General features: G+C 36.7%; 1 protein-coding gene across 1 annotated transcript in view; it reads right to left on the reverse strand.

Annotated features, from left to right (window-relative positions):
• Positions 1-261: 261 nt before the first annotated feature.
• LOC588199 (nose resistant to fluoxetine protein 6) overlaps positions 262-27,278 on the reverse strand; it is a 28,884-nt gene continuing 1,867 nt past the window's right edge. The window contains exons 2-16 of the mRNA XM_030975809.1: positions 24,037-24,250; positions 23,245-23,411; positions 21,638-21,725; positions 19,218-19,323; positions 17,180-17,406; positions 15,460-15,636; positions 11,437-11,530; positions 10,301-10,393; positions 9,315-9,483; positions 8,016-8,095; positions 7,079-7,180; positions 6,137-6,284; positions 3,656-3,839; positions 2,265-2,407; positions 262-1,095 (exon numbers count right to left, since the gene is read on the reverse strand). Of these exons, the coding sequence (XP_030831669.1) occupies positions 976-1,095; positions 2,265-2,407; positions 3,656-3,839; positions 6,137-6,284; positions 7,079-7,180; positions 8,016-8,095; positions 9,315-9,483; positions 10,301-10,393; positions 11,437-11,530; positions 15,460-15,636; positions 17,180-17,406; positions 19,218-19,323; positions 21,638-21,725; positions 23,245-23,411; positions 24,037-24,250 (2,112 nt within the window). The 3' untranslated portion in view covers positions 262-975. The remainder of the gene's footprint in view (positions 1,096-2,264; positions 2,408-3,655; positions 3,840-6,136; positions 6,285-7,078; positions 7,181-8,015; positions 8,096-9,314; positions 9,484-10,300; positions 10,394-11,436; positions 11,531-15,459; positions 15,637-17,179; positions 17,407-19,217; positions 19,324-21,637; positions 21,726-23,244; positions 23,412-24,036; positions 24,251-27,278) is intronic.

The raw sequence follows: 27,278 nt of genomic DNA on the forward strand, positions 1-27,278 counted from the left end.
TTATCCTCACATTCAGAATTTCAGATTATACAATATGTGATTTCAAATTTTGCACATTTCAAATGGTGATATATAAGACTACTGAATTTGCCCTCAATTGAATTTTTATTAATAATTGTAATAACAGAATTAATTAATTTTGAAACATGATATATACATGGCATATATAAAATACCAGATAAAAATAAGTACATTTGTGACGATACAATACTAAATATAGATGGAAACTGACTCAAATAAAAAGAATAATATCACATGCTCTAATATGGTTTATGACAGCATAAGTGATGGACGTACTTCATGAATACCTTTAGTTTGCCCTCTTGAGAAGAATACTTCTATCTGTGTATCAGAGAATGTGCCATTGGTGAATAAATGAATAATGATTGCATAACTTTCATGAGCACAAAGTATTCTTCTTGATTGGTTTTTAAACTTTTGGTACAAATGACCTCCATTTGCCTATGCGCAGATTGTATCTAAGAGCTGGCTTATTATCATGCACAGGAGATTTGGTAGTATCCTCTTTGATAAACTGAAGAACAAATAGAAACAAAAAGGGGGCACTGACTACTGCATATAATGTGGCTTTAACACACATCTATGTGAATACGTGTAGGACCATTATTGCGTACAGCTACATTTTTTCATTTCCACTAGCTATTCATTTAACACGCACACATGAAAATAAAACGCTGCTGCTAACCGTGGCAAATTTGAACAAGTCTGAACTCACAATTACAAAAGTGTCTATGTATTAGAAGATCTTAAATTGTGTAGCAGTGCATTTATCAGTCAAAATAGGATAACAATATCATTATTACTCCAATAATCATAGTCACTATTTGAATTAAAAAATAAACATACCTCTGTTGCACTTTGGCATGTGGGTTTATATACTAGCAATATCTCAATTAAAAACATTAAAAATTTGTAAAAAATATAGATTTGAATAGACAAATTGGCAACAACATCCTAGCCCCGTCTGGCTGGGACAAATAATTTCTCTAGGTTGGCAAATGGGAACTCAATGAAGAGAGCCATGACGACTGCCGCTCCGTAGGACATCACAAAGTATCCCACAAAGTAGGTAGGCTGCAGAAGAGATACATCAGAGAGGAGTTTGGGAAGGAATTGACAAGATGAAAGAAACGTAAACATATGGTAAAATATTGAATTTGGATTTGAATTTGAATTTATTATTAAGTCATCAACCAACATAAAAAATCAATATATGCTTCATCGTTTTTCACATAACATAATTTGATTAAATTTATGTATGAAGGTAAAAAGTATAAAGAACTGTTTTTATATTTTCAGGGGTGATAGTGAGCACTAAAAAAAAAAAGGTATTTTGTTTTCCCCTCAACCACGCCCCCTTGAGTAAAAAAAAAAAAAAGAGGATTCGCGGGGAAAAAATGGCGTCTAACAATATTCCCCCCCTTTCGAGTGAGAAAATTGGGGAAAAAACAGGGTAAAATAGGGAAGAATAGAGAAAATAAGAGGGAAGTCGGGAAAATCAGGATAAAGTAGGAAAGAAAAAAAAATTGGTAAAAAAAACGAACATCGGGAAACCGATTTAAATCAGGTTTTTATCAGGCCTGTATTTTGCAAGATTACTCCCTGCCACTTTGAAAGGCAGTGGAATGGAAACTAGCAAATAAGGGTTGTGATACCAAATTGCCAATTTGAAGAGTGATCAAAATTAATATATAAAAATGCTTCAAAAAGTTAAGAAAATCATCATTGAGACTGAAATTAAATATAGATATAATATATGACAAACAAGGCTTTTTTGAAGCCACATTAAGAATATTCTACTAATACAAATTAATGACAAAATGATTGTATTGGTATGAGCTTGATTCACTAAAGCTGAAGGTGGAATTAAAAAATTAAAAAACGTTATTTCTTCTGTGACAGCTATTCCACAGAAATAAATATGCATAGGATGAGAAGACAGAAAGAAAGTATCCACACACGCAGAAACAGTGAAATTAAGTCACGAAATGTCAGTACACTGCTCTTTCTTGGTATAGTAGATTTGCTTCATCAGGAGGAGAAAGAGGAGAACTTACCATCAATGGTAACTTTGCCATCAATGGTAACTACCATGGAAACCTTGATTTTGTTGGCTGTTGATCCCTGTTACCATGGTAGTTACCATTGATGTCAAAGTTACCATCAATGGTAAGTTTTATGCAACGGGGCCAGGAGGAGGAAGAGGAGAAACCAGGGAAAGAAGAATGAAGGAGGATACTTACTTGAAGCCAAAGGGACGCCATCTGGGTATTCTTGACGTTTCCTAAGAATATATAGATGATGATCGGATGGAGAAGATAGGCGGAGTACGTCACTCTACTCAGAGGCAGCCAGAAACTCCAAGATAGGATGTCATCAACCCAGCCTAGATTGTCAAACAAAATTGACAAGAAATAACAACATAATATCAATGTACATAATTATAATTTGAATAAAGGATTTTGAGCCAATCAAAAATCCTTTTTACACTATGCTTTGCATAAAATGACCATGATGACCCTGTGATTCTATTTTGATATCTTATGGTTTGTGGGAAGTAACCGCACAACTGTGTAGTGTTCAGTCATTGCATCTCATGGTTTGCTATTAAAGCTTAGACAATAGATGTACATGTGGACAGCCCTTGCAATTTAAAAAATAAAAATAACGAATTCTCGCTACCCTAAATAGGTACGAAAATCTCGAAATTCGCGAGACGAGGTAATTTTCACTCTCTCGGGTCGTCACTACAACTTCCGGTATAGAGTCCCATCCCGCTGGCGCTAGCGCCTGTGTTCGCTGTGCAGAGTTTTCACGCACGCTAAAATCGATGCCAATCAGTGTAATTTGTACAGATTATAATATGCAATGGAAAGCTTCGGGCAGAATTAGTGACTTTAGCACAAAAGGCCGTTAAACTCTACCGTGAAAGAGAGGGTTGTGATCACGAACGCCTGCACAGGAAGCTGAAATGTCGAAAAGCTATCCCATAATGCAATGCGCGTTTTCAGGATTTTCCCCGGATCTCGGCAGAATCGCTATTTGGGGTAGCGAGAATTGTGGGGGGGGGGGGGGGGGGAGTAAAGACACGATAAACTATTTTACACTGAACTTAATGTCCAAGATAATACATAAACATGCAGATGTGATGGTGATAATGTACATGCAGCACCTAAGTTTCAAACAATGACTGATAATAATAATTATAAAATTGAAGAGTATTCCATTGTGGGACACAAGGGCTTATCCAATAGCTTAGACTATTTTATTCCTTTCATGATGATTCATGAAACGAGCTAGTTAGCTTGTGTGATATACATATATACCTTTGTATCCCATTCAGAGCCATTCAATATTACAGTATATATCTATTTCAGGCATTTTGACAGTGAAATATGAATGCATGCTGTACTTGTTATACTGATACTGGTTCACTTTGAATGAGGGCCATAATCATCATCATGGTATACTATTTCTTCCATGAACAATCATTTTTTTCAAAATGCAGCTGTACTTTAACATGCCATTATTCCTTATTATAGGATACTTGTTAATTTTAGGACGATATATAGCTTGTCCTCAGAATCTTCCCCCTATACCCCTAAAATAGAAAAACTGGGGAAAGTTTGCTTACCTCCGTAACCCTCTCTGCAGGCAAACACGAGCCAGGAAAGGGAGACTGCCCAAGCGAAACGACTCAGCATCTCATAGAGGATCGACCCTGCCAGGGTCAGATCACCTTTGTATGCTCCAAGGAGCCCATACACACACGACATACCGATCACCGTCGCTACAGCCCAACCCAGTGATACTAAGGCCTGGAGAGAAGCAAAGACAAATAAAGAAAATATACAATATAGAAATAAATATATTAGGCTTGAGTCGGTACGGTCGATCACACCGGGACCCGACCGTTGCCGTCGGGTCCCGGTTTTGTTTTTGAGAACCGACACTCCGAAAAAAATAATGAAACATGTAAGAAATTGCGGTTTTGCACACCACTAAAATCATTCCACCTTAAAACTTAAGTATTTAATTGTTACCAATCATATTCTAGCTCATCCTGAATCAATCCGAACTGCTGATATAAATATGGGTTGCAAAGCAGTTCGCCCCATGGGGTTGTTGTTGCCAGCTGCTAGCTAGCTACTATACTGGCCGGGTCTCTCGGCAGGATAATTAAATCAGGTTGAAAGAAACATTAATGTTTGAATAATAAAACGGCCTTCTAAAAAGTATTTCTTTGCAACATACCGATCGAATAATTTTTAAAAGACAAAATATATATTTTTTCTTTGACTTTGAACACCGCATGCTTCTTTTAAAAGCTGAAAATTACTTAGTAATCACAAGAAGTTTCGATACGGATAGCTGTTGCAAGGCAAGTTCAGACTAGTCTCGGAAAAATGCGCAGTGTTCCTCGTCGTTAGCTGTAATGCGTGCCAGAACGAACCCAAACAAAGACGTGATTGTAACGAGAAAAAATCATTAAAAACTACGAGAGCACAATTGGAAAGACAACTACTCAAAATTATCGTAAGCAGATACATATCTTGGAGGAAGAATACAATAGTTGTCCAAGAAAAGCCACAGAAACAGTGATATTTAAGGAGTTACTATAGGTACAATCATTATCGGAATGGGCCTTCTGCTCTGAATTACACGTGTTTAAATTAAACACGAGGCTAGATCGAAAACAAATACCGCCCTCTACGGTAAAAGCAGTATAACAAAGTATTCGAGTATTTGCAGAAGGCCCCTTGCGATAAAAATGTACCCAGTTACTCCTCGATTATCACATTTTCTGTGGCATTTCTTGGGCGATTATTGAATTCTTTGTCCAAGTAATGTATCTGATTATGGTAATTTTGAGCAGTAGTTCTCTTTCCAATTGTGCTCTCCTAGTTTTGAATGATTTTTTGTTACGATCAAGTATATTTGTTTTGGTTCGGTCTGGCACGCATTACAGCTAAGAGGTGCACTGCGCATTTTTCCGTGACTAGTCTGAACTTGCCTTGCAACAGCTGTCCGTATCGAAACTTCTTGTTGTGATTACCAAGTAATTTTCAGCTTTTAAAAAAAAGCATGCAATGTTTAAAATAAGAGATAAATATTTCTTTGTCTTTAACAAATTATTTGATCGGTATGTTGTAAAGAAGAATATTTTAGAAAGCCGTTTTATTATTCTAACATTCATATTCTTTGACCCGATTTATTCAACCTGCATGAATCAAAATGGCTGCTCGAATGTTGTCTTTATATTTTTGCTCGAGTTTTTTTATTTTTAGAGGCACGATAATGCCACTAAACATCGCCAATCATGGATGAAAAATAATGTCAAATGGAAGAATATACCAGTCTGTGCCGAGGTATGCATGTGTTGATTTATTTGACTGATAAAAAAGGTCACTTTTAAGGGACATACTGATGATATGCGCTTTTTATAGAGGCAAGTGACAAATCCTGCGGGCTGATTTCGGGACACCGGGTCCCGATCGGTGCAAGGCCGTTGGGACCCGGTTTATGAAAATCCCGACATGACTCAGGCCTAAAATATATTGCTTCGGAGGGTATTAGTGTACAACAAATTCATGTTTGGGTGTTCAGTAGTGAATATCCAATGCATGCAGGCTAATGTCACAATGGGATAATGAACGAGACTTGTTGACTTTATTATTAGGTTCATTGTCATGCTAAATGATGATGATGATAATGATGACATGTAATGCATTAAAGGTATAGACCAGTTCTCATCATGCGATTGCATTGTGAAAGAAACGTTCTGGAATCATAAAAATGATAAGAAATTTTGCCCAGTCTTGGAAAAGTTACAAGCACTGTACACAGGAAGATGTATATGGGACAACGCAATATCTATCCATTCCAGATAGATAAAATAACTTACCAAATATATCAATTAGTAGGCGGTTTCCCGGCAAAATTTGTATCATCACGTATTAGTCAAAACATATTCTTTCACATGATTGGTAATAAGAGCTTCCATTTCATTTTTTGAGAGGGGGGGGGCGTTTCCAAAACTGGTCTATACCTTTAAAGTATTAATGATGATGACACGCAAAATGACTGCGTGTCTTGGATCTGCGCAGGTACTTACAGGATTAAGACGAATCCTCCTGTCCCCTTGTTTATACATGAGATAACCCAGAATCATTCCTACGAGGTACGGTGGGATCCGACAGTAAGGCTTGCCGTAGATCACCGAGCTGAAGTCCGCTCCGGTGGCTTCCACACCAGGTATTGCTCTGGAGGGTGAGAGTGAGATAGAGAGAGAGAAAGAGAGAGAGAGAGATAGATAGAGAGGGAGAGAGAGAGAGATATAGAGAGAACCAGAGAGCGAGAGAGGGGGGGGGGGGGGAGAAAGAGAGGAGAGAGAGAGAGAGAAAGAGAGAGAAAGAGAAGGAGATAGAGAGAGAAAGAGAGGGGGAGAGGGAAAGAGAAATATAAAGAGAAAGAAAAAGAGAGAGAGAAAGAGAAAGAGAGATAAAGAGAGAGAGAGTGAGAGAAAGAGAGAGCAAAAGAGAGGGAAAGAGAGGGAGAAAGAGAGAGAGAGGGAGATAGAGAAAGAGATAGATAGAGAGAAAGAGAGCAGAAAGAGATATAAAGAGAGAGAGAGAAAGAGAGAGAGGAATTAGTTTGAAAATATTTATATTTTAATATTCCTATCTTTCAGACTATTCACTAAAGTCTCGTTCTGATATGACGCAGTGACAACAACAACAACAACAACACAATTCCCATCATCATGAATACAAAGCCGCTATTAAAGATCAGAGAGGATTGGGTTCAAGAGAGCAATGCTCTCCCACATGTTGGTGCAGGCCTTTTGTAGTCTTTGGGTGATAAATCATACAAGACCTGTCAGTCACGAAGCAATCAAAACACTTTCACTGATCTTTAAAACCATCTGTTATCATGTGAATACCGGAGAAGCAACAAATTCTGGATAAAAACTCAAGAATATCTTTAATCTCCACACCGTGTGGATTTATAAATTGATTGTTTTGATACATTGAAGAAAAAAAATGGTTATACTTACATTCCATTTGCCCCGAGTTTGTTTATTCCGACCAGGGCACCGGTGACGGCAAAGCTGCCCGCGAGAAGAACTCCTATTAAGGAGAGGCCTAGCCATGGGAGACTGAAAGAGATAAACATCAGACATGCTAGTCTTTATTGGCAGGGTGGATTTAGTGCAGGTTTCAATAAGCAATAATTTGAAAGGGAAATAAAACAAGCAGTCTATGAAATAGACAGGTGGTTTGCCCTAGTGCAGGTTTCAATAATAATAATAATAATAATAATAATAATAATAATAATAATAATAATAATATGTTTTGCATGAGAAATAAAATCATTTGAATTTGAAAGTATTTGAAAGGGAAACAAAACAATGAAAAGTCTATGAAATAGGCAGGTGGTTTTTCTATGCAAGAGGTCACTAAAACATGTTTCACTGTATATATGACATTTTGTTTTGACATATCACGACCCTTGACCTACTTGAAGTTTTGTGACTAATGGTGTCTCTCAGGGTTGTCAAATATTTCATTTTAGGCAAAGAGCATCATGCCTTTGTCAATAGGGTTTGTATTTTGGGGCCATTTCTTTAAGTATGAGAATCAATGGGAATTATTAGGAGGTCATTTTGGGCATAAATTAAAAAAACTATTAAAAACATCTTGCACAAACTGGAAGAATCAAGGGGAGGAGGAGTAGGGATAGAAGATGGATGAGTAGCTTAAGGAGTGGGATTTCTGAAAGTGGAATTGATCACGGGAGAATGAATTACTTCATAGAATATGTGGCACTCCATGATGATGGTCACCAACGTCTCCGGATATGGCACATAAAGAGAGATCAAAATAGGCTAACCTGAGAAGAGTATACAGGCCCGGCAGTTAATTGGGTATGTATAAATTTATTTTAAAGCAAAATAATAAATATTTTTAAAGAGAGTTAAAATGAATACTCACAAGTAGAGAGGAACCAGGATGAAGGGACTGATAATGAAGAATTGCATGTCGTTTGCAAGGTACCATACCCATCCTATACACTGCATTGGGGAAAAAATAGATTACATGAGCTTAAAGAAATAGTTGAGTTCTGGGGAGAGGTGAACAATAATTTGTGAGCGTTATCATTGTTATTATGCAAGCGTGGAAGAACATCAGATAAAACATGTTCCCTGAAAAGCATGGCTCTTCAAATGCCTTAATATTCTAAATATGGCATGTAACAGCACACAAATCAGGACAGATTTTTATGCTACATGTTTGTGAAGTCCCAAATACATCCTTCTGTGTACAGTGATGGAAACTTCATTTACCAAGAAAGGGCCAAAGTTTTTTCATTTTGATGATACCAGAACCTTGCAGTACACACCAATACTTACACCAATCCGCCAAATGACTTTTTGTTTTCCTTTCTTCAAATTCATTTTAATCACTCATGCATGAAATATGGATTTTACGAGTTGCATCAAATGTAGGAGGAGGATGTAAGCTTTCCAAATATGTGTCATTTATTAATTATAAATGTGACTAAGTTATGATAAAACATCGATAATTCTCGGTTTCGTTTTTTCTGGGATGCACTGTATGATCAACCCTTTCTGATTGATTCCACACCTTTTCTTTCACAATGCAATTGCATGACCAGAACTCAACTTTATCTTTAAATTGTTTCCAGGACTATACGCATTACCTCCTGGGACCCGTATCACAAGGCCTTTTTTCAATGACAAATGACAAAAAATCAGTGACAAATCTGCTGATAGCCATCCAGAAGCTAGGATTTCAGTAGCTTATAAATTTGTGAAATGGGGCCCTGGACATGTATGTACTAACAAGCGTCATCTAAATTGTAAGAATGTGAATAACATAAGCCGTTGCTAGGTAGGACAAACATTATGGCTTGGCTTACATAACAACATATAATAGATGCAAATTTACATTAGCTGTTGCTAGACCACTAAGCCAACACAACCAGTCCTTTAAAACAAAATTCCTGCATCGAAAAGTCATTTGAAGTCAAGCACATGAATCACTCGACTCTAAATTCTCAATCCTATTTGGTTTCACTGCCAGAACGGAACGATAGGTACATACAATCTAATGGTAACTCTTTCTGAGCCAGCACATTTTTTGGACAATTTTTATAAATGAACTGTCAAGTGAATGTTTTTTTAATCATAATTCAATCACAATGATCACCAATCAAATTCATAGATGCCAAGGGTTAATACAAAAAAATAAAGATGGATGGCTATATACCTCATGCATGAAGCTCTGTGGATAGAAGTTGTTGATGTAAAGGATGTTGGTCCACCAATACTTGATGCAGCTGTCGGTGTTCTGGAACGACCTCCAGAGGGGGCCGTCACCCACCCACGGCTTGATGTACATCCAGATGAGCGTCGTGATCAGAATGGCCGGTGTCAGACTGTTTAATTGTGGAGAAAATCGAGACAAGAATCATGATTTGATTAGCGAAATGTAGTGGCCCCCAAAATGCAAAATCCTGTACTGGTCAATACTGAACACTTACAGCATACTTAACTTCAACACTGCACTGCACACTACACCAAAACCCAATATCGAAACTCTAAAGCTACCCCCAAAATTGAAGTGTGACCTATTTTTTGTAATCTTCAATAAAAACGAGAGCCTGGGGCAATTATTGCTGGAGCATCACCTACTTAAATTTTCCACATAGAAACTGACTATTAACGTTTTCGTATTCACTGCTGAAGAGAATTGAGTTCGGACTTAGCCTGAATCGATAGCTAATCACTTGATCCACACCAAAAATCTTGTTACCCTTCGTATTTCCAATAACGAGAATGCATCACATCTGCTCTGCGCATTTGATTCCTTTGCTGTGCATAAAGCATGCCTAAATATCCCACACTTGACTGATTTTGTCCCGCTACTTTGACTGAAAACTTCAAGCAAGTCTATGAAGAGATATTTCCATCAACATTGAGAAGTGCAGATAGCGTTCATATTATGAAGAATCCACTTCCTGTCCAATATACCAATTCAATTGCAGTCTCAAAGCGGATCGAGAAGTCAGCATTAGGTGCGGAAAGAGAGATGCTGATAGCATTAGAATTAGCTTTAGGGTCCGGACCGGCCAGACTTCATCCGGATTTTCTCCTCTCCTTCCCCAAATATGAAGAAGTTTTAAGATACGTCTTTATCAAATAGATCTGTAACATACAGACACTACGTGCACCGTCTCCGTTGACGAGACTTACCGCCAGTATCTATGGAAATAGAACCATGCCCACGGGATCTTCCCGCTCGTCTTGGCCATCTTCTTCAGCGTGATATAGGTCAGCAGAAGACCGCTGTGGAGGTCAAAGGTCAAGAGTAACATCATGTAAAGTAAATATATGTTGAAAATTAGAAATGTGACAAACTATACCTCTACTGAAAGCTAGGAACGTTTGGAAGATGGATCAATAACATGCGAGACCCTCATTTAACTCAGAAAATAGTTGGAGCTATGTGAAACACCCCTCCCATAATATACGTATCAAGCTATGAAGCGCTAAGAATATCAGAAATACTTTGATGACATCATGCAGTGTGTGAACACAAACGTGAATACACCAGTATACTGCATAAAACCTGCATGTTTACAGAAAATATCCAATAACAGAGGAAGCATAGTGTCTGGAGCTTGCATAATTATGTACACTAAATGAGTATGTCGTATAACCTTTGACATCATATGACCTTTGTATGACCTTTGTATCACCTTTACATTCACATCCCATATACATCAGTTAATCATACTACAATTAGATATCTTTTTGTGCCACTACCATTTGCTACACAACCAAACTAGTGCATTTCAGGTTGTGAACAGGGGGGTGTTTCACAAAAATTTTAAGTTGAACGCCGTTAGCATCTTTGAAAATATATTGTAAAAGTTATTTAAAAGGCAAAAAATATACAGTAGATTTGCGGGTGCACCATGTGAGAGAGAGAGAGAGAGAGGGTTGAGGAGTCCTGAAAAGGACTCTGACTCAGTAATCCACTTGGGGGTGTGGTAGTCCTGAAAAGGACTGTTTGTTATCTTTCTTAGCATATAGTTCTAAGGAGAACTATAGCGCTTGGAGAAAATGAGTGGCTCGACGTTTCGAACAGGTTGACTATCCGTCGTCAGGACGGCAAAAAATGTTGATACAAATCATTCATATTTTCTATTTTCATGGGAGATTTCATGTTCTTGATGTAGAATTTATGAAAAGTCTAAAATACTTGAATTTTTGCTTTTGAATATATTTCATTATAAGGCTACAAATGGCTCTCCATAAATTTAAAGTCCAACTTTGAGTTAAATTTGACTTAAAATCTTTGTGAAACGCCCCCCGGTTTCTATTACCTCATAAAGAAGAAGCTGTCTACAGAGAAAAAGGCATTTCCTACAACTTGGAAACCAAACGTTTGATACCAGCCAACTGCAGTGGGAAGGTTGCCTGTAGGAATAGAACAATGGAAAGAAAACAAAATCAAAATAAAGCGTTAAAGTGTACCAATCATCAAAAATTATTTAGTTTTGTATGTTAGTAGTTCCATGCAATAAATATTATAGTTAATAATAATACTAATTTGTCTTGTTTACCCAGGGTAGCCTCATCAGTATTCATACGTACTCCCTGGACTTCATATACTACTTTTGTAAAGGCATTTTTCAAGTTTAAATACTTTCTCAATCAACACAAAAGCGACTTGTGAGCAGACTACTTGACGCACCAATACTCTCTGGCATAAAATGGTGCCCGCACAGAATCTAGGTCCCACTTAGCTTCCATGTGTGCGGTTTTATGTTATTCTCTATTTTCTGAATCATACTCTTTATCTGTTAGCCCATAGAAAGCCAGGTGAAGTTTACTAAGGTATATTTTATACATTTTAGTTGTAAAACAATTATTTCTTAGGTGTTGGATATCCTTTAAAGCTCATTATCACCTCCATGTACATGCTGATTCTGTCTTTCTGTATTAAAGACATGATTCAATTATCCCTTCATGTGATCCAAAAATTTAAAGAAAAAAACTTTTCAAATGATCATTGAATGTTTCTCTCTGAAGTCCCCATAATCACACACTTCTTCATCAGTGAATTTTAAAGCCACACTGTCCTACTTGTAGCTTCTTCCTCCCTCTATATAGAAAACAATGCCTAATCGGTGACCATAGGTCCCTCATGATCCTCTTTTTCTTATGTTAATTGAGAGCTGAGTTGATGAGATAACCACCTGTCCAGTGACCTTGCAGGTTGGTCTAATCCCTCCTATAAACTAGTACAGATAAGCTTGAATGATTAGGAAGCTAGAAGGGGTATGTTGATGTTCTGTACATCATCAACAGGATAACTCTTAATTTCAATGCACATGCTGTAGATAAACGTAGGTAATCTCCATATGCAGAAATTTGTCAATCAGCTGGGAACATCACCGTAAAATCACAGATTTCATCAGGATTCTTTATAATTTTGATGTGATGTTTTTCTAAATTTTAAGGTTTTTCTAAATTTTAAGGTTTTCTAAATTGATTATTATGTCTCTAGAAAATCTGAACACAAAACAAACCACCTAAACAGACTATCAAACACGATAATTTACTACACCAACTACAGGATTTCTATGTTCGACATTAAAGAGAAGGTTGAGTTCTGGGAAAAGGTGAAAAATAATTTGTAAGCGTTATCATTGGTATTATGCTAGTGTGGAAGAACATCAGATAAAACATGTTCCCTGAAAAGCATTGCTCTTCAAATGCCTTAATATTCTAAATATGGCAAGTAGCATCATAAAAATCAGGAAGGATTTTTATACCACATGCTTGTGTAGTCCCATATACATCTTTTTGTGTTTTTTGTATACAGTATTTATAACTTTACCAAGACTGGGCCAAATTTCTTATCATTTTAATGATTTCAGAACCTTGCAGTACACACCAATACTTATATGCTAGATAATTAACCTTTTCTGATCAATTCCACAACGTTTCTTTCACAATGCAATCGCATGACCAGAACTCAACTTTATCTTTAAGTTGTTAAATAGGTCAGAGTCTATACATGTGATAGGCTTTTCGTCGTGATAATCTATTTGTAGATTGCATAATTTTGCACTTTGTATTTCAAGCACAGAAACCAAAACAAACTTGAGTATCAATTTGTCACTCATTTGAATAAAGGTACACGTAAAATGTAATTGAATCCCGATACCGGTAGTTTGATTATAAACTTCTATAGTTCTGTAAAGAAGGTTCTCAATTTTTTCTACACATGTCCATTTCAAAGTTAATGTAATCAAGGTTGCAAGGTGTATGTCGAAAGTCAGTCGAGCAGTTTTTTGGGAATAATTGCAGTAAACACCTATAATATTGATTCTAAAATGTTGGCTGAATTTCAAGATATGAAGAAAATAACAACAACCTCCAAATCTAAACATGAAGGTGAAAATATATTCATAAACATGAACTTGAACATAAGCAAACATGTAGGGTAAATGTTACAATGACAATGATCGGATTCCAAAGTAGCTCTTGATTATAAGAACCTAATGCAGGATCTGTCCTTTTAAGTATAATCAGGTGATCATCTATCTTGGGTGGTATCGGAGTGGACTGGCCTCAAGGCTCATATCCAACGTATAAAATGATAAGCCACGGTACAATCTATCTATAACTTTCTACTGACAATGAAAGCGGTTTAAACTGTCCATTAATCTTTCTGGAAATCAATTTAAAAACGATAGAAAGTTTTAATCTAGATTACATTATCTTACAAGGAAGGAAGAGAAGTATGTCTCTTTGGCCTTTCTTGTGCTTTTGTCCAATGCAAACTTATACAAGTATAATGTGCCATTTGTTCATCCCATTCTCTTTAATTCAGATGATATTATGATCAAGCTTCGACCTGGATTTTTTCATAAATGTGATAATGCAAGGACTTCCTCTTTCAGTGTTTGGTTCAAATGTGCTTTATATACCACTTAAACATTGTAAAAGTGTTCTTTTGATGGTAGATTATTCTTTACAGAATTCTCTCTCTCTCTCTCTCTCCCTTTTTCCTCCTCTCTCTAGTCTGCACTGTGCCCTTCAACTTTGTCTCAGGGCAGAGTACAGTTTTGAGATAACCTTGGGCAATAGATGAGATTTATTGTATTATACAGTGTTCAATAAGTTTGTTCCGCCCCCCTACAGAAAAGCATTTTATTGTGTTTGAAACTCAATTTGCATCATGCATTTCAGGTTATTTTGTTAATTTTCTCATTTCTAAGCATTATTAGAGATATCACTTCTCAATTTATTAAAAATGTATCTCTCCTTGGTGGTCGGTCACTTTTGAAACACGCTTGGTCCAGTTATCACCCACTAATGACGCAAGGAGGTCCTTATTCATGTCTAGGCTTTTCTATGCTCGTCGGATCCCCTCTTTAAGTTCAGTTATTGTTTTGCAGTATTGAGTTTCAATATTTTTTCTTTCATAATAGACCATAGTTTCTCTATGGGGTTCATTTCTGTCAAAATTTTCTGGCCAGTTCTCTTTCCTTCTCCAAGTTACTGTTGGTCTTGTTGGGTGCCATCTTTAAATGTTTGAGGTTTACAGACCTTTAAATTCCTCCTTTTCAATTTTTGACCTCGTATCTCAGCCCAGCAAAAGGTGTGGTCAATTTCTGCAGGCTTGATGCATTAATATACATCCAGTACATGAACATTTGGTTGGTGACAGACTGCACTATTACTAAAGTAGTCATATGAGCCGTTGAGTTGGCAGATAGGGGCGGAACGAACTTTTTGAACACGGTATATTACCAATGCTCCTTCTCTCCCCTTTCCTTTTCTTCTCTGCAAGTCACACTCTTCTTTATTTTTATTCTTGTATCTAAGTTGAGAGCTGCGGGCACGTCAGGCTACTTTGCTTATTTCTGTAGCCCTCCTGCATCTAATGTATGTTAATTATGCATTCAATATATTTGTTTAATTTCGTTTATTATCTGTATAAAATTATATACACTTAAAATATTGTATCAAACCATATTATGTTCATGAAAATGTATGATGAAAAAAAGAAGGAAAAAAAAAATGCAGAAACCAATAAATCAAATCAAATAGTTTAAGCCGTAAGTCGTATAATAGTAGCTGTGCTTTATAAATTGATCTTGTTATCATCATCATTTGACCTCTACTTGACCCATGCACTGAACTATGACCCCCATTTGACCCCGAAAGGAGGCACGACCCAACATGACCCATATGCATTCTCATTCAGCTTGAGCCCTACTTCACCCAAGCACTGAACTATGACCCCCATTTGACCCCGAAAGGAGGCACGACCCAACATGACCCACATGCATTCTCGTTCAGCTTGACCCCTGCTTGACCCATACACTGACCTATGATCCCCATTTGACTGGGGAAGAAGAAGGTGTGACCTAAGATGACCCAAGCCATACTGATCACACGCAATCCATTCAGACAGCCGATGGTGCGGTCCGCCCCGGGGTTGGTGTTGAGGAGTTTGGCCAGGTTACGGTTGAGAGCAAAGCTAAGCAGGAACTGTTCCCAGATGGCTGTATTAGAGAGAGAGAGAGAGAGAGAGAGAAAGTGAGAGAGAGAGTTAGAGAGAGAGAAAGTGAGAGAGAAAGTGAGAAAGAAAGAGAGACAGAGAGAGAGAGAGAAAGAGAGAGAAAAAGAGAGAGTGGGAGGGAGGGAGAGAAGGAGGGAGTGATAGGGGGAGGGGAAGACAGAGATAGAGGAGAGAGTGGGGATTGAAAGAATTGGAGGGAGATGTGGAGGGGGGTCGAGAGAGAGAGAGAGAGAGAGAGAGAGAGAAAATAAACAAAAGTGAGAAAGAAGTTCCATGATCTGAGTTAGTATAGTTTGCTCGTCCGATTTTAACCACTCAATCATCAGGTACTGAATCTAGGCCAGAGTTGGTGGCTAGGCATCTCAATCTTCTTTGACCATCGATTCTTGGTCGGACTTTGTAGCAAAGTAGCAAAGTCCTGTCCATTCACTGTCTGCATCCACCCCACTCTGCATGATTTCCTTATAGCATTTAAAGGTACAGACCAGTTTTGGAAACGCCCCCGTCTCAAAAAATGAAATGGAAGCTCTCATTACCAATCATGTGAAAGAATATGTTTTGACCAATACGTGATCATACAAATTTTGCCGAGAAACCGCTTACTAATTGATATATTTGGTAAATTATTATATCTATTTGGACCTGATAGATATAACGCACATGTCGCACACGTGTGAGTAGTCCTATATACATCTTTCTGTGTACAGTGCTTGTAACTTTACCAAGACTGGGCCAAATTTCTTATCATTTTGATGATTCCAGAACCTTGCAGTACAATACTTATATGCTAGATGAACAACCTTTTCTGAATGATTCCACAACATTTCTTTCACAATGCAATCGCATGACCATAACTGGTCTTTATCTTTAAATTACGATCATCAAAGGACAAGTCCAAAGTATTTGGTTATTTGATTTGTCTTAGATAGCTTAGCAAAGTGAAGTGGCACAAAAAGATGGGTCCAGAATGCAAAATACATAATTGTTGATGAATTGTATTTCCATGCCATTAAAGTAGACCATGACAGTAGAATAGGGAGCTAGTAGTGATCTCTTTTGCCTTTATTAGACGTAATAATACTAACACTTTAGAAATGCTAGCGAGATATGTCAAATTACAATCTTTTTATTTCCCAACATCATTATCCATTATGCCCTCTGCGTTTTGGATGCAACTTTTTGTGTCGCATTTCGCTAATCTACCTTATGTTCTCATGCATCTGAAGTTCTGAACATTCATTTAGATGAAATGTGATGATTCACTTAATACTTGGTCTGATCTAAACTCTACTAGGACTGAGTACTTTAAAACTACTACAATAACCAGATATCAGATAGCTTGGACTTCCCCATATATCCTTGCATCCTTTCAAAGTTTCTTTCTATGGGTGACAAAAACTGAAATCTAGTTTTCATATTAACATGAAAAACACAAAACCTGCATCAAAATTTCAATTAGACAAAACAACAGATGAGCAGTGTCCCCACATGTTGCTCAGATACATTTTCAAGATAAAATACTCTACCATGTTTCGGTGGCTCTTGTACAAGTATGAGAGGTGTATCATCGTCTTTCGTCTCTGCGGTATCATCGTTTATGGGGGCCTCGCCCGCTCTACCATTCTGGGCGGAGTTGTTCGTACTGGTGTTAGTGTACACGACCATCTTTGAGGAATTCTTCCTGTGATACCGGAGGTAACAGTCATAGGCCGCGCCTAGCAACATCAGCAGGAAGATGGCGCTGAAGAGAGTACTGGGTTTATGGAAAAGATAAAAAGAAAATGAAATGATATTGACATCTAATTGATTGTACATCTTAGGTAACCAATTTTTTTTTTAAGTGCGAAGAAAGGCCCAGTTGATTACATTTGGGTGATTGGACATTCACAACAGCCACATTTGCTCTGGGATATACTTAGTCAAAGAAACACAAGTACTTTTGTTTTAATGGGTTGTCATTGAATTATCTTGTGAATAAGTTTGCTGCCAGGTTTAGGGTCAGGATTACGCATAGAGTTGGATCAGGAATCATCGTCAAAATGGTAGTGCTACTATGAGGATATTCTTCCACACATGAATAGAATTAATGAGAAGGTTCACCTCGCTCAGAAGTACCCTTCTCTTCAAGAGTATCCATACTAATGACAGGGATTGTCATCATTATCAAAATAAGATACCAGGGCAGATATTCAATTCAGTAATCACTACTTATAGTAAGAAATATGAGTATTTTATTAAGTTTTCGACTTAGATAAAAGACTTAGCCAACTTTGGTATTCATTTGAAGCTTTTGGCTGAGTATTTTACTCTAAAATTTAAGACATCTCCTTAACAGACTTAAGCCAATTGTCATGGAGGCCTTGATGGGCCCACATATGGTTTTTATATTAGTGCGCTTTTAATGTGATGCGTTAATTGCGCATTATTTCTGATTGATAATGTGAAGTCATAATAATTATCAGTTAGTATTTTACCTTAAAGTCGGCTTACTAAAGTCAAATGCTAAGATGTGATTTGAAATTGGGTTAAAGCTTATCTTCCGTAGTTTATAGGAGGGATTAGGCTGCCCTGCAAGGTCACTGGACAGGTGGTTATATCATTAACTCAGCTCTCAGTTAAAGATAAACTCCAGTACTGGTAAAAAAAATTAAAAAAATTCTCACAGAATCAAACAAAACTTACACTAAATGTTCAAGATTACAAATAAATGACATGTGCAAAACAATTTTGGAAGAAAATGTATACTGGCTGAGTAATGAGCAAAGAAAGACAAGGAAATCAGGGTAGTACTAGCCCCGACACCATGACTGTTGTCCCATATATATCTTTTTGTGTACAGTGCTTGTTACTTTACCAAGACTCGGTCAAGTTTATTATGATTTTGATGACTCCAGAACCTTGCAGTGCACACCAATACTTACATGCTACATGATCAACTGTTTCTGATTCTTTCCACACCTTTTCTTTCACAATACAATCGCATTACCAGTACTAAAGTTTATCTTTAACTTAAGAAAAAGAGGATCATGGGGGACCAATGGTCACCGATTAGTCATCGTTTGTTATATAGAGGGCGCAAGTTGCTGCAAGTAGTGCAGTGGGCCTTTAAGACATATTACTTAGCAAAGTAAAATACTGACTTAATCCATGTACTGAATTGAATATGGCCCAAGTTATGATACATGTACATGCTATGACGTGTCTAGGGGACATGTCACCGGACTATAGATCACATGGTTTGCTGCTGGGGTTCCACCGCAGCACTAATGTCCTTTGGTAAGACATTAATCTACATTTGCCACTCTCCACCCAGATGTAGTAAATGGGTATCTGGAAGAAATTTATTCCTTGAATGCTCAGAGCACCTTAGGGCAGCTGGGCTAAAGCCGGGTACTAATAACCATTTTTATAAACTGCTAAGCAATTTGATGGTCTTTTTCTCTCTCTTTCTTTCTCTCTCTCTCTCTTTCTCTCTCTCTTTCTCTCTCTCACTACTTTTACTGTCCAATACAATGTACCTGTACACATTGAGATATCATGGTGAAAAACAGTGGCAAAACTTACATGGTGCCCACAAAACCGGCGCTGTAAGGAATATGATCTTCATATGCGCAGCTGACAAAAGACTTATCATTAGCTGGCTCTATGTACTTGGTCAAGTTCAGCATTTCTGTCAGATGAGAGGAGAAAAGAGCAAAATCAATTTTCATAATTGAAATAGGACATGAAGATTAGGGGGGGGGGGTGGAAAGGGCAGGATATGTATAAGCTTTCTGGACTGAGAAACCAGTCTCAAATGAAGAAAAAAATAAGACCTCCAGATGACACTATGAAATTATGAAATGAGTGTGCATACATGTAGATGTGATACAAGGAGCACAATCATGTAATAGAGTGGTGAAGTGTGACGTCATCAAAATATATTTTTACAATTTCTCAATTTTTTTCTTCATTTTCCAAAAGAGCATCAAAAATAATGTCCAAATGTCGAAAACCAATTCAATATGTTAAGTACTGGCTGAGATATGACCATCTGAAGAAATAGATTTCCAAAAGGAACTCAGTGTTATTTTTCTCTGATTCATAACATTAGGAACCAGAGCAATATAACACTGAGTTCCTATAGGAAATCTATTTCTTCAGATGTCACAATTTCGGACTCTATGTAGACTAGACAAGATGTTTGCCAAAAATGTGACGGACATATAGAACAAAGGAAGGCAGCAATTAAAAAATATTGTATACAATAAAAACAATTTTTTTTTTAAATGAGCCACTGTATATGATTTTAAAGAGACCTCTCAAAATAACATTTCTGTCAATCAGTTCTAATGCATAAAATCTCTGAACAATATGACTTCAATAACATCCTGAAAGGTCTTATTTTCTTATTTTCATTGACAGCCCGTCTTCAAAATATAATTTTATAAGGAAAGGCGTTAGATATGGCAATATGGCCATATACATGTCATATGAGACTTCATTATTCCACCTAGGTATAATTACTTTCATGCAAATAAAGCGTGGATGGCTGGGCATCAACTCCTGGGACTTTGAAGTTTGAGCCACTGATGCATGTCTACAGACTGAGCAAACAAGTACTACACAGGCACAAGGCCATGACTGTACAATTAATGTATTTACTTTAAAAGTTTATGTACACAATATACTGTACATATCCAAGTCTAGAACAAAATTCAGTACCACACATGACTACAAAGATCAATATATTTCATGTCCAGTATTTCAAAATAACATGTCCTTGAAAACTATTTATTTAATTATCTATTTTATTCTTATAAAGACACAAATATAAGTTTCCTAGTAGTTAAAAATGCTGTAAAAAACATTTGTTTCACAATTTAAAAAAAAATCTACTTCCTTTCTTTAAAAAAAATTTGACTATTATTATTATTTTCCTCCGTATTGGAACAAATTCACTCACACATCAAACTGCACAGATTTCAAGAAAGATATACCGGTAATCAATCAAACTTGAGTTTCCAAACTATTTCTGAGGGTTTTATTTGACCAACTATTGCTACAAGATAATGAGAGGGAAACTAAAAGTAGTTTCTCATTTCTCTAAGAATTTGCAACTTCAAAGAAAACAAGATCTTAAGAAAAGTAATACCAAGTGAAAGAAAAAACAAATTGTAGAAACTGATAAGAGTATTGTCCAGGTTTATCTTCGTCCAATATTGTAGCCAATGGACTACTTAGTTTCAGGTTGAAAGCTATAATTAGTATACATGATCAAGTGTCTTTCACAATACACAGGTTTCAAGTGCGTGATGTACATGTATATAAACATAGAAAATGTTAAATTCACGATTGCACATACCGGCAGATGTTTGTATCTGTACTAATCTGGTACAAGTACTACTTACACATGTACATGTATTATGTTAAAGCCCCCACTGCACTAGCTTGGCCAGGAGGGATTAGACCTCCCTGCATGGTCACTGACAGGTGGCTATCTCATCAAATCAGCTCTCAATGAACATACGAAAAAGAGGATCATGGGGGGCCAAGGGACACCGATTAGGCACTGCTTGCTGTATAGAGGGCGCAAGAAACTATAAGTAGTGCAGTGGGCATTTAATATACACATATTGTATTAAACTGTAGAGAGCCATTTATATATATATATATATATATATATATATATATATATATATACATATATATATATATACATATATTGAAGAGTGTCATGTGGTTTTTCTTACACATTATGTTACCTTTTTATGAAGTATGAACCTGGCCTCAACTAACAATAATTATGATGCAGGAGTTAACACTTAAACAACTGGACAGATGATCTTGAACATTGGTTTACATGTATAGACATCTACCCATAAAGATACTCTTAGAAGAATGTACCTGCTTTAAAGTGGTTTTGTCTCAATTAAAAATATCCAGAAGAGATTGTCTACTTCATAAAAAGGAATACTTAAAGATAAAGAAAAATGTCCACTTACCTACAAAGACGTATAAGTAATTTTGGATATCTGTCTCGGTACATTGCTTAGGCACACACACACCCCAGGCAAGCAGAACCTCTGGCGACTGTAGTGAGATAAAAAAGAGATTTGACGTTAATCTACATTTGCCACTCTCCACCCAGGTGTAAAATGGCTACCTGATATGCTTGAGCGCTAGTTACTTTGACAGCTTGGCTACAAACAGGGTAATACCTGTATGTGTACAGGGCCATGAGCATCAGAGCCGGGTAGATACCGGCACTATATAAATATCCATATTATCATTATTATTGATGGTTACTGCAGGAAAAAGGAATAGATACAGGTCATCTGTTTGGAGCCAGGAGAGCGTTAATTTTGTGTGAAAAGACTTGGCTCCAACCAACTACCGTATGTACTAATATCTTCATTTTTCTTTTCAATCATGGTATTACAGCAGGCATGGGCCACTATGCCTAAAAGCGTACTAACATAGTCCAGGACCCCATTTCCTAAAAATTGTTATCCATAACAAATGCAAAATTTCCTATGACAAATTTGCTCTCAGCCAATCGGATGCCTCAATTTCAGTAGATGTTAACAGTTATCGTGACTTGTCATTAATATCAAGTTTTATGAAACAGGGCGCAGATTTTTTAGGGTAGGTTCAGTCCACTGATCTGCAGAGGGCCAGAGTGTCCGCCTCTTCCTACTTTGAATATTTTCATAATTCTGTTACAAGACAGAGCAAAATTCATGTCCATATGAAGTCATCTTCTTATTCTGATTTCGTGACTGGATAAATTTTGAGACTTCATTGGGATGACAGTAATTTATACAAAATAAAGAGCTTCACAATTTGCACTTCTTCAATCAGTGGACTACCTTAAATCTGGTTTACAGTAACTACCTCCACCTTTATCAATACAACTACAAGCCCAAAGTACATGTATTGGATGTCAGAGAAAAATTTTGATGACAGAAAATCAGTTCCACCTACTGAAAACAAACAAAATGCAAAGTGATTGTTCAACACTACAATTAATTGAAACCCGGGCATTATGTCATAAGTACAAGTTCAACAACATCATATTGAAGCGCATGTTAAATTTGATACAAACGTTTCAACAGGTTGTCAGCCAACTTGTACTTTTGATGGTTGTGTGAAACGCTGCCCTGCCGCATATAATTTGGGTATACATTATGTGTAAAAGAATAGCAAAGAGCCACTATTTATGTACATGTACCATTCCCACATAGTGCACTGTACCATGGGTGTCGATCCTAACGTAATACCTATTCATCAGGGGGGGATGAATGAATAGATCATCCCCCCCTGATGAATAGGTATCAGTTACAGATCGACACCCATGCACTGTACACAGTCTCATTCGAAAGTAAATATAATTATTTCCAGCAAATTTTCACTTTGTAAATATTTTGCTGTCCCAAGGAACTGATAAACAATTATATAAACAAATGCAGCACATCTGTAAAGGTCCTTTTTTCAATCTGACAGAAATGCCTTTAATAGCATAATTTAAAAATTGAAGTAGCAGAATATGTTTTGCCTTTAGCTTTTTTTTTTTTTTAGGGGGTGGCAAATTATTCTTTGATCATCTTACCTTAGTTTGGGTTATGGCAGTGAAATTGACATCAAAGAACGTTGCACAGTACTTGTACTGAATGTTATATTCTGGAACTTTGATTGAGCGGCATTCATCGTAGTGACCCAGCCAGTGCAGATTGCCTTGTAATATGCCAGCTTGAGGCTTGCCAAATGCATCGAAAACTGTCAAGAGAAGAAAACAAAAAATTATTAGTAAATGTTGTAAAAGACATTATCTAAATCTACATGAGCCACTCTCCACCAGAGTGATAAATGGATACCAATGGGAAGGAATTCCTCAAATACTGGGAGCCCCGAGATAAATAGCCTAGCTAGAGCCAGGGTAATAATCTTCCTCAACATATCCGACAGGCACCCACTTTTTCTAATTTCATATCTCCAGCTAATACCCCCCCCCCCCTTTACCGTCTCACTTAGTACAGTGTAAATTATTTACATTGCCCTTACTAATAATATTAGTTATTTCTGTAGTTGTATGTGATATATTATATCACTTAGTTATCCTAAGTTGTTTTTATCTTTCTTTTGATATGATGTTAGTTGCTCCTGTCGTATCATCTTTAAATTGTTCTTACCCTTGATTAGTATTTAGTACTTTTTAATATGAAATCTATTTCACATTTTAAAAACATCATTTATTATGCGCTCTATAAATAATTGTTGTTATATTGATATTAGAGCACCTCAAGCTCCTTGCGTGGTGGATACATGCGCTCTAAAACTATCCACTATTATTATTATTATAGGACAACCGTACAATTCAACCCATACAAAGAAATACATGTACCATATTCCTGGAGTTGAGTCGACGTTGGTTGAAGTAGAATTTCAATGGCCTCAACGCATTCCTTTGAGGCATTTCCTGGCACGCCCCCTAGTGTCATCTTTCGTTCAGCCTCAACCACGCCTTGGATGACCTTTGGTGTGATGGCCTCCGTCAGCGCTGCCATGGCAACCAGCAAAATGGCCGCTGCCAAGCACTTGCTCTTCAGCAATTCCATCTGAAATTGTGGGGTAACACAGGTAGGAAAGGAAAAATGTACACAAGTCTGGTTAGTAAACATTTGAATCCACGTTTTCTTACTCTCAACTTTCAGCGACTGCCAAAAGCATGAAGCATCACAACTTTCGCAAGAGGTCAAGATTTGTTTCTTGGCAACCAGCAAAATGGCTGTTGCCAAGCACTTACTCTTCAGCAAAAATGTACACGAGTCTGGTTTAATGGTAAACATTTTAATCTTTCTTACACTCAACAATATTGTATCACTTCTTGACTTTCCCAGAAACTGCACAACTTTTGTAAAAGGTAGAGATTTGTTTCATGCCACAAAATATCCAAACAACAATACAAAAGATTAAAATCATATCGGTGAACAACATTTTTAAAATGTTGTTATTCGTGCAAGTTCTTCAACACTATTCATATCATGAAACTTACAGGTTTGACACTTACTATCACACAAAAGAGAAGCCGTAAGGAACTAAGGATGAAGAACTGCCAGTACCATCTATGAAATTGCTGTGCACAATATATCAACCTCTCAGGAACGTTTGCTTTTTATAGTAAATTAATCAATGAATGAACAATGCTCCTGTGCAAAGTAGAGGCAAGAGTGTACACACAAATACCGGTATATATAAATGTACAAAAATGTAAAATGTGTGGTGAAATGACATTCAACTTAAGTACTTTAGTGAACAAAAGATTACGTAATGGTTGTTTGTAATTAACCCAATTTGACAATATTATTTTCCACAAATTTACGGTTAATTCTTAACAAAATTGATTTACATCAGCCATTAAGGTACATTGTTGTTCTTGGGTTGATTTTAATTGATAAAACAAAATGCCAGAGAATCCATTCATGTTCTGTGGTAGGAGGGGTTTGTAACCACACTGTCAGATGACATGACCACATTACAAGTACACTGTATATGCAGTAATTACAAGCACTTTTGGAAAGAGAGAGAGAGAGAGAGAAGAAAAAAAAGTCAAGAGGTTGGTATTGTAGCCACACGTGTATGATAACACATGTAAAAGCACCATATTCTCTCTTTTCTAAACAAGAGAAAAAAGTTTGGAAGAGAACTTTTCTGAAAGTGCATGACTGCATGTACAATCATGTAGTTTCTTGCCCCCTGCCCCTACACAAACACACACAAAGTCTACTGATCGGTCATACCAAGAAGTTACTAGCCTCTTGGTCATACCACACACTACCCATTGTAATTACATGTATGTACATGATCACATGGTGCTGACTATCGTGATGTTGAACAAAAGTTCTAAAGGTCGAGCCTTGGTCTATACATGTATTTAGCAATGACATTATCAAACCGATGACACTAATGACATCATCAAACATAGTGAACAAACTAGGACACACCGGTTCCCTGTTTCACAAAACTTTATATAAATAACAACTGACAATAACTGTTATAAGCTACTAAAATCATGGCATCTGATTGGCTGAGAGCAAATTTGTCAAAGATATTTAGCAATTGTTATTTCAAAGAAGTTTTATGAAACAGGGCCCTGGTGAATATATTCACTTTTATTTTGCATAAAAGTTTTCCCCCAGGATTGTTATCATTTTCATGCCCATAATTCACTATGATCAACAAATCGTTCGATCATGTCTCCTTAGATCAAGATTAATGTAAAGTTCCTAAACTAAATTAAATTAAAAATGAAGTTATTCCATCGCCAAACAAATGAAAAGGGTATTTATGATGAATAAAAGAATTCCTTTTCAAATAGGCCATTTTTGTAATGTAATCTTTGTTGAGTGCCACTTACAAAAATTATTTCATCCAACTTTTACAAATAATTGTATTTCAATAGTATGAATGAAAACTGCATTACATGTATTATGTGTTGTTACATAGAACAAGCCACAATGTTTGTCCAACCTAGCAAGAATTAATGTATGCAATTCGCAATCTGACTTTGAAATACAATTATTTGTGGATTGAATTTGATTACGAAAATGGTCTATTGGCAAACTAGTTGCAGACTAGTATGAATTTAACTCTAGGAGCATTTACATGTACATGTATTTAAACCAGCCACTAATGACCAGTAATGACTCAAGGTGGTGGCGTATTATAACAACAGATTTGGGGTGGGATTTTGGTTGTTAATGGAAAACAATTGTGTATTGTTAAATGCAATGATCACACTCTTTCCATGAATTTCACAATGAATGACGAGGAAGCACATGTTCATGATAAAACTACATGTACCTCATGAGAAATTTTGCAAGTTCATTAGTGGAAGGAAGTTATCACAAAAGGGACCACCATTTACTAGTACCGGTAATGGATTCATAATTGATTAATAAAAAAAGAATGCTTTAATAACCTTTGAGTTGACACAATGCAACTAAGGAAAGCAGGTCATAAATAACAATAATAACTAGTTCAAAAAAAAAATTGCTTCAGATCGAGAGCACTTCTTTTAGGTTTGCTATAAAACCACTGATATTTTACTGCAGTGATTCTTATGTAATTTTTCCTCTCATTTGCCGGAGTTCCATTTCAGTTTTCCTAGAGCTGTTTCGAAGCTTCCAGAGCTACAGTATACCACTCAGTCACCCCGACCAAGACAAGACCAAGTATCCGCCTCACTATGCAGACATTTACTGTGACTGTGAGTGATACATGTATTTTGTTGTGTACAGTACTGAGTTTAAAGGTAAAGACCAGTTTTGGAAATGCCCCAATTTCAAAAAATGAAATTGAAGCTCTCATTACCAATCATGTGAAAGAATATGTTTTGACTAATACATGATGATAAAAAATTTGCCGGGAAACCGCCTACTAATTCATATATTTGGTAAATTTGTTTCTCTCATGGTCTGTGAGAGATATAGGGTAGTCCCATATACATCTTTCTGTGTATAGTGCTTGTAACTTTACGAAGAATGGGCCAAATTTCTTATCATTTTGATGATTCCAGAACCTTGCAGATGCTAGATGCTAGATGATCAACCTTTTCTGATCGATTCCACAACGTTTCTTTCACAA

The sequence above is a fragment of the Strongylocentrotus purpuratus genome, unplaced genomic scaffold, assembly GCF_000002235.5.
Source record: "Strongylocentrotus purpuratus isolate Spur 01 unplaced genomic scaffold, Spur_5.0 spur5_scaffold_8, whole genome shotgun sequence".
NCBI classification, from domain to species: Eukaryota; Metazoa; Echinodermata; class Echinoidea; order Camarodonta; family Strongylocentrotidae; genus Strongylocentrotus; species Strongylocentrotus purpuratus.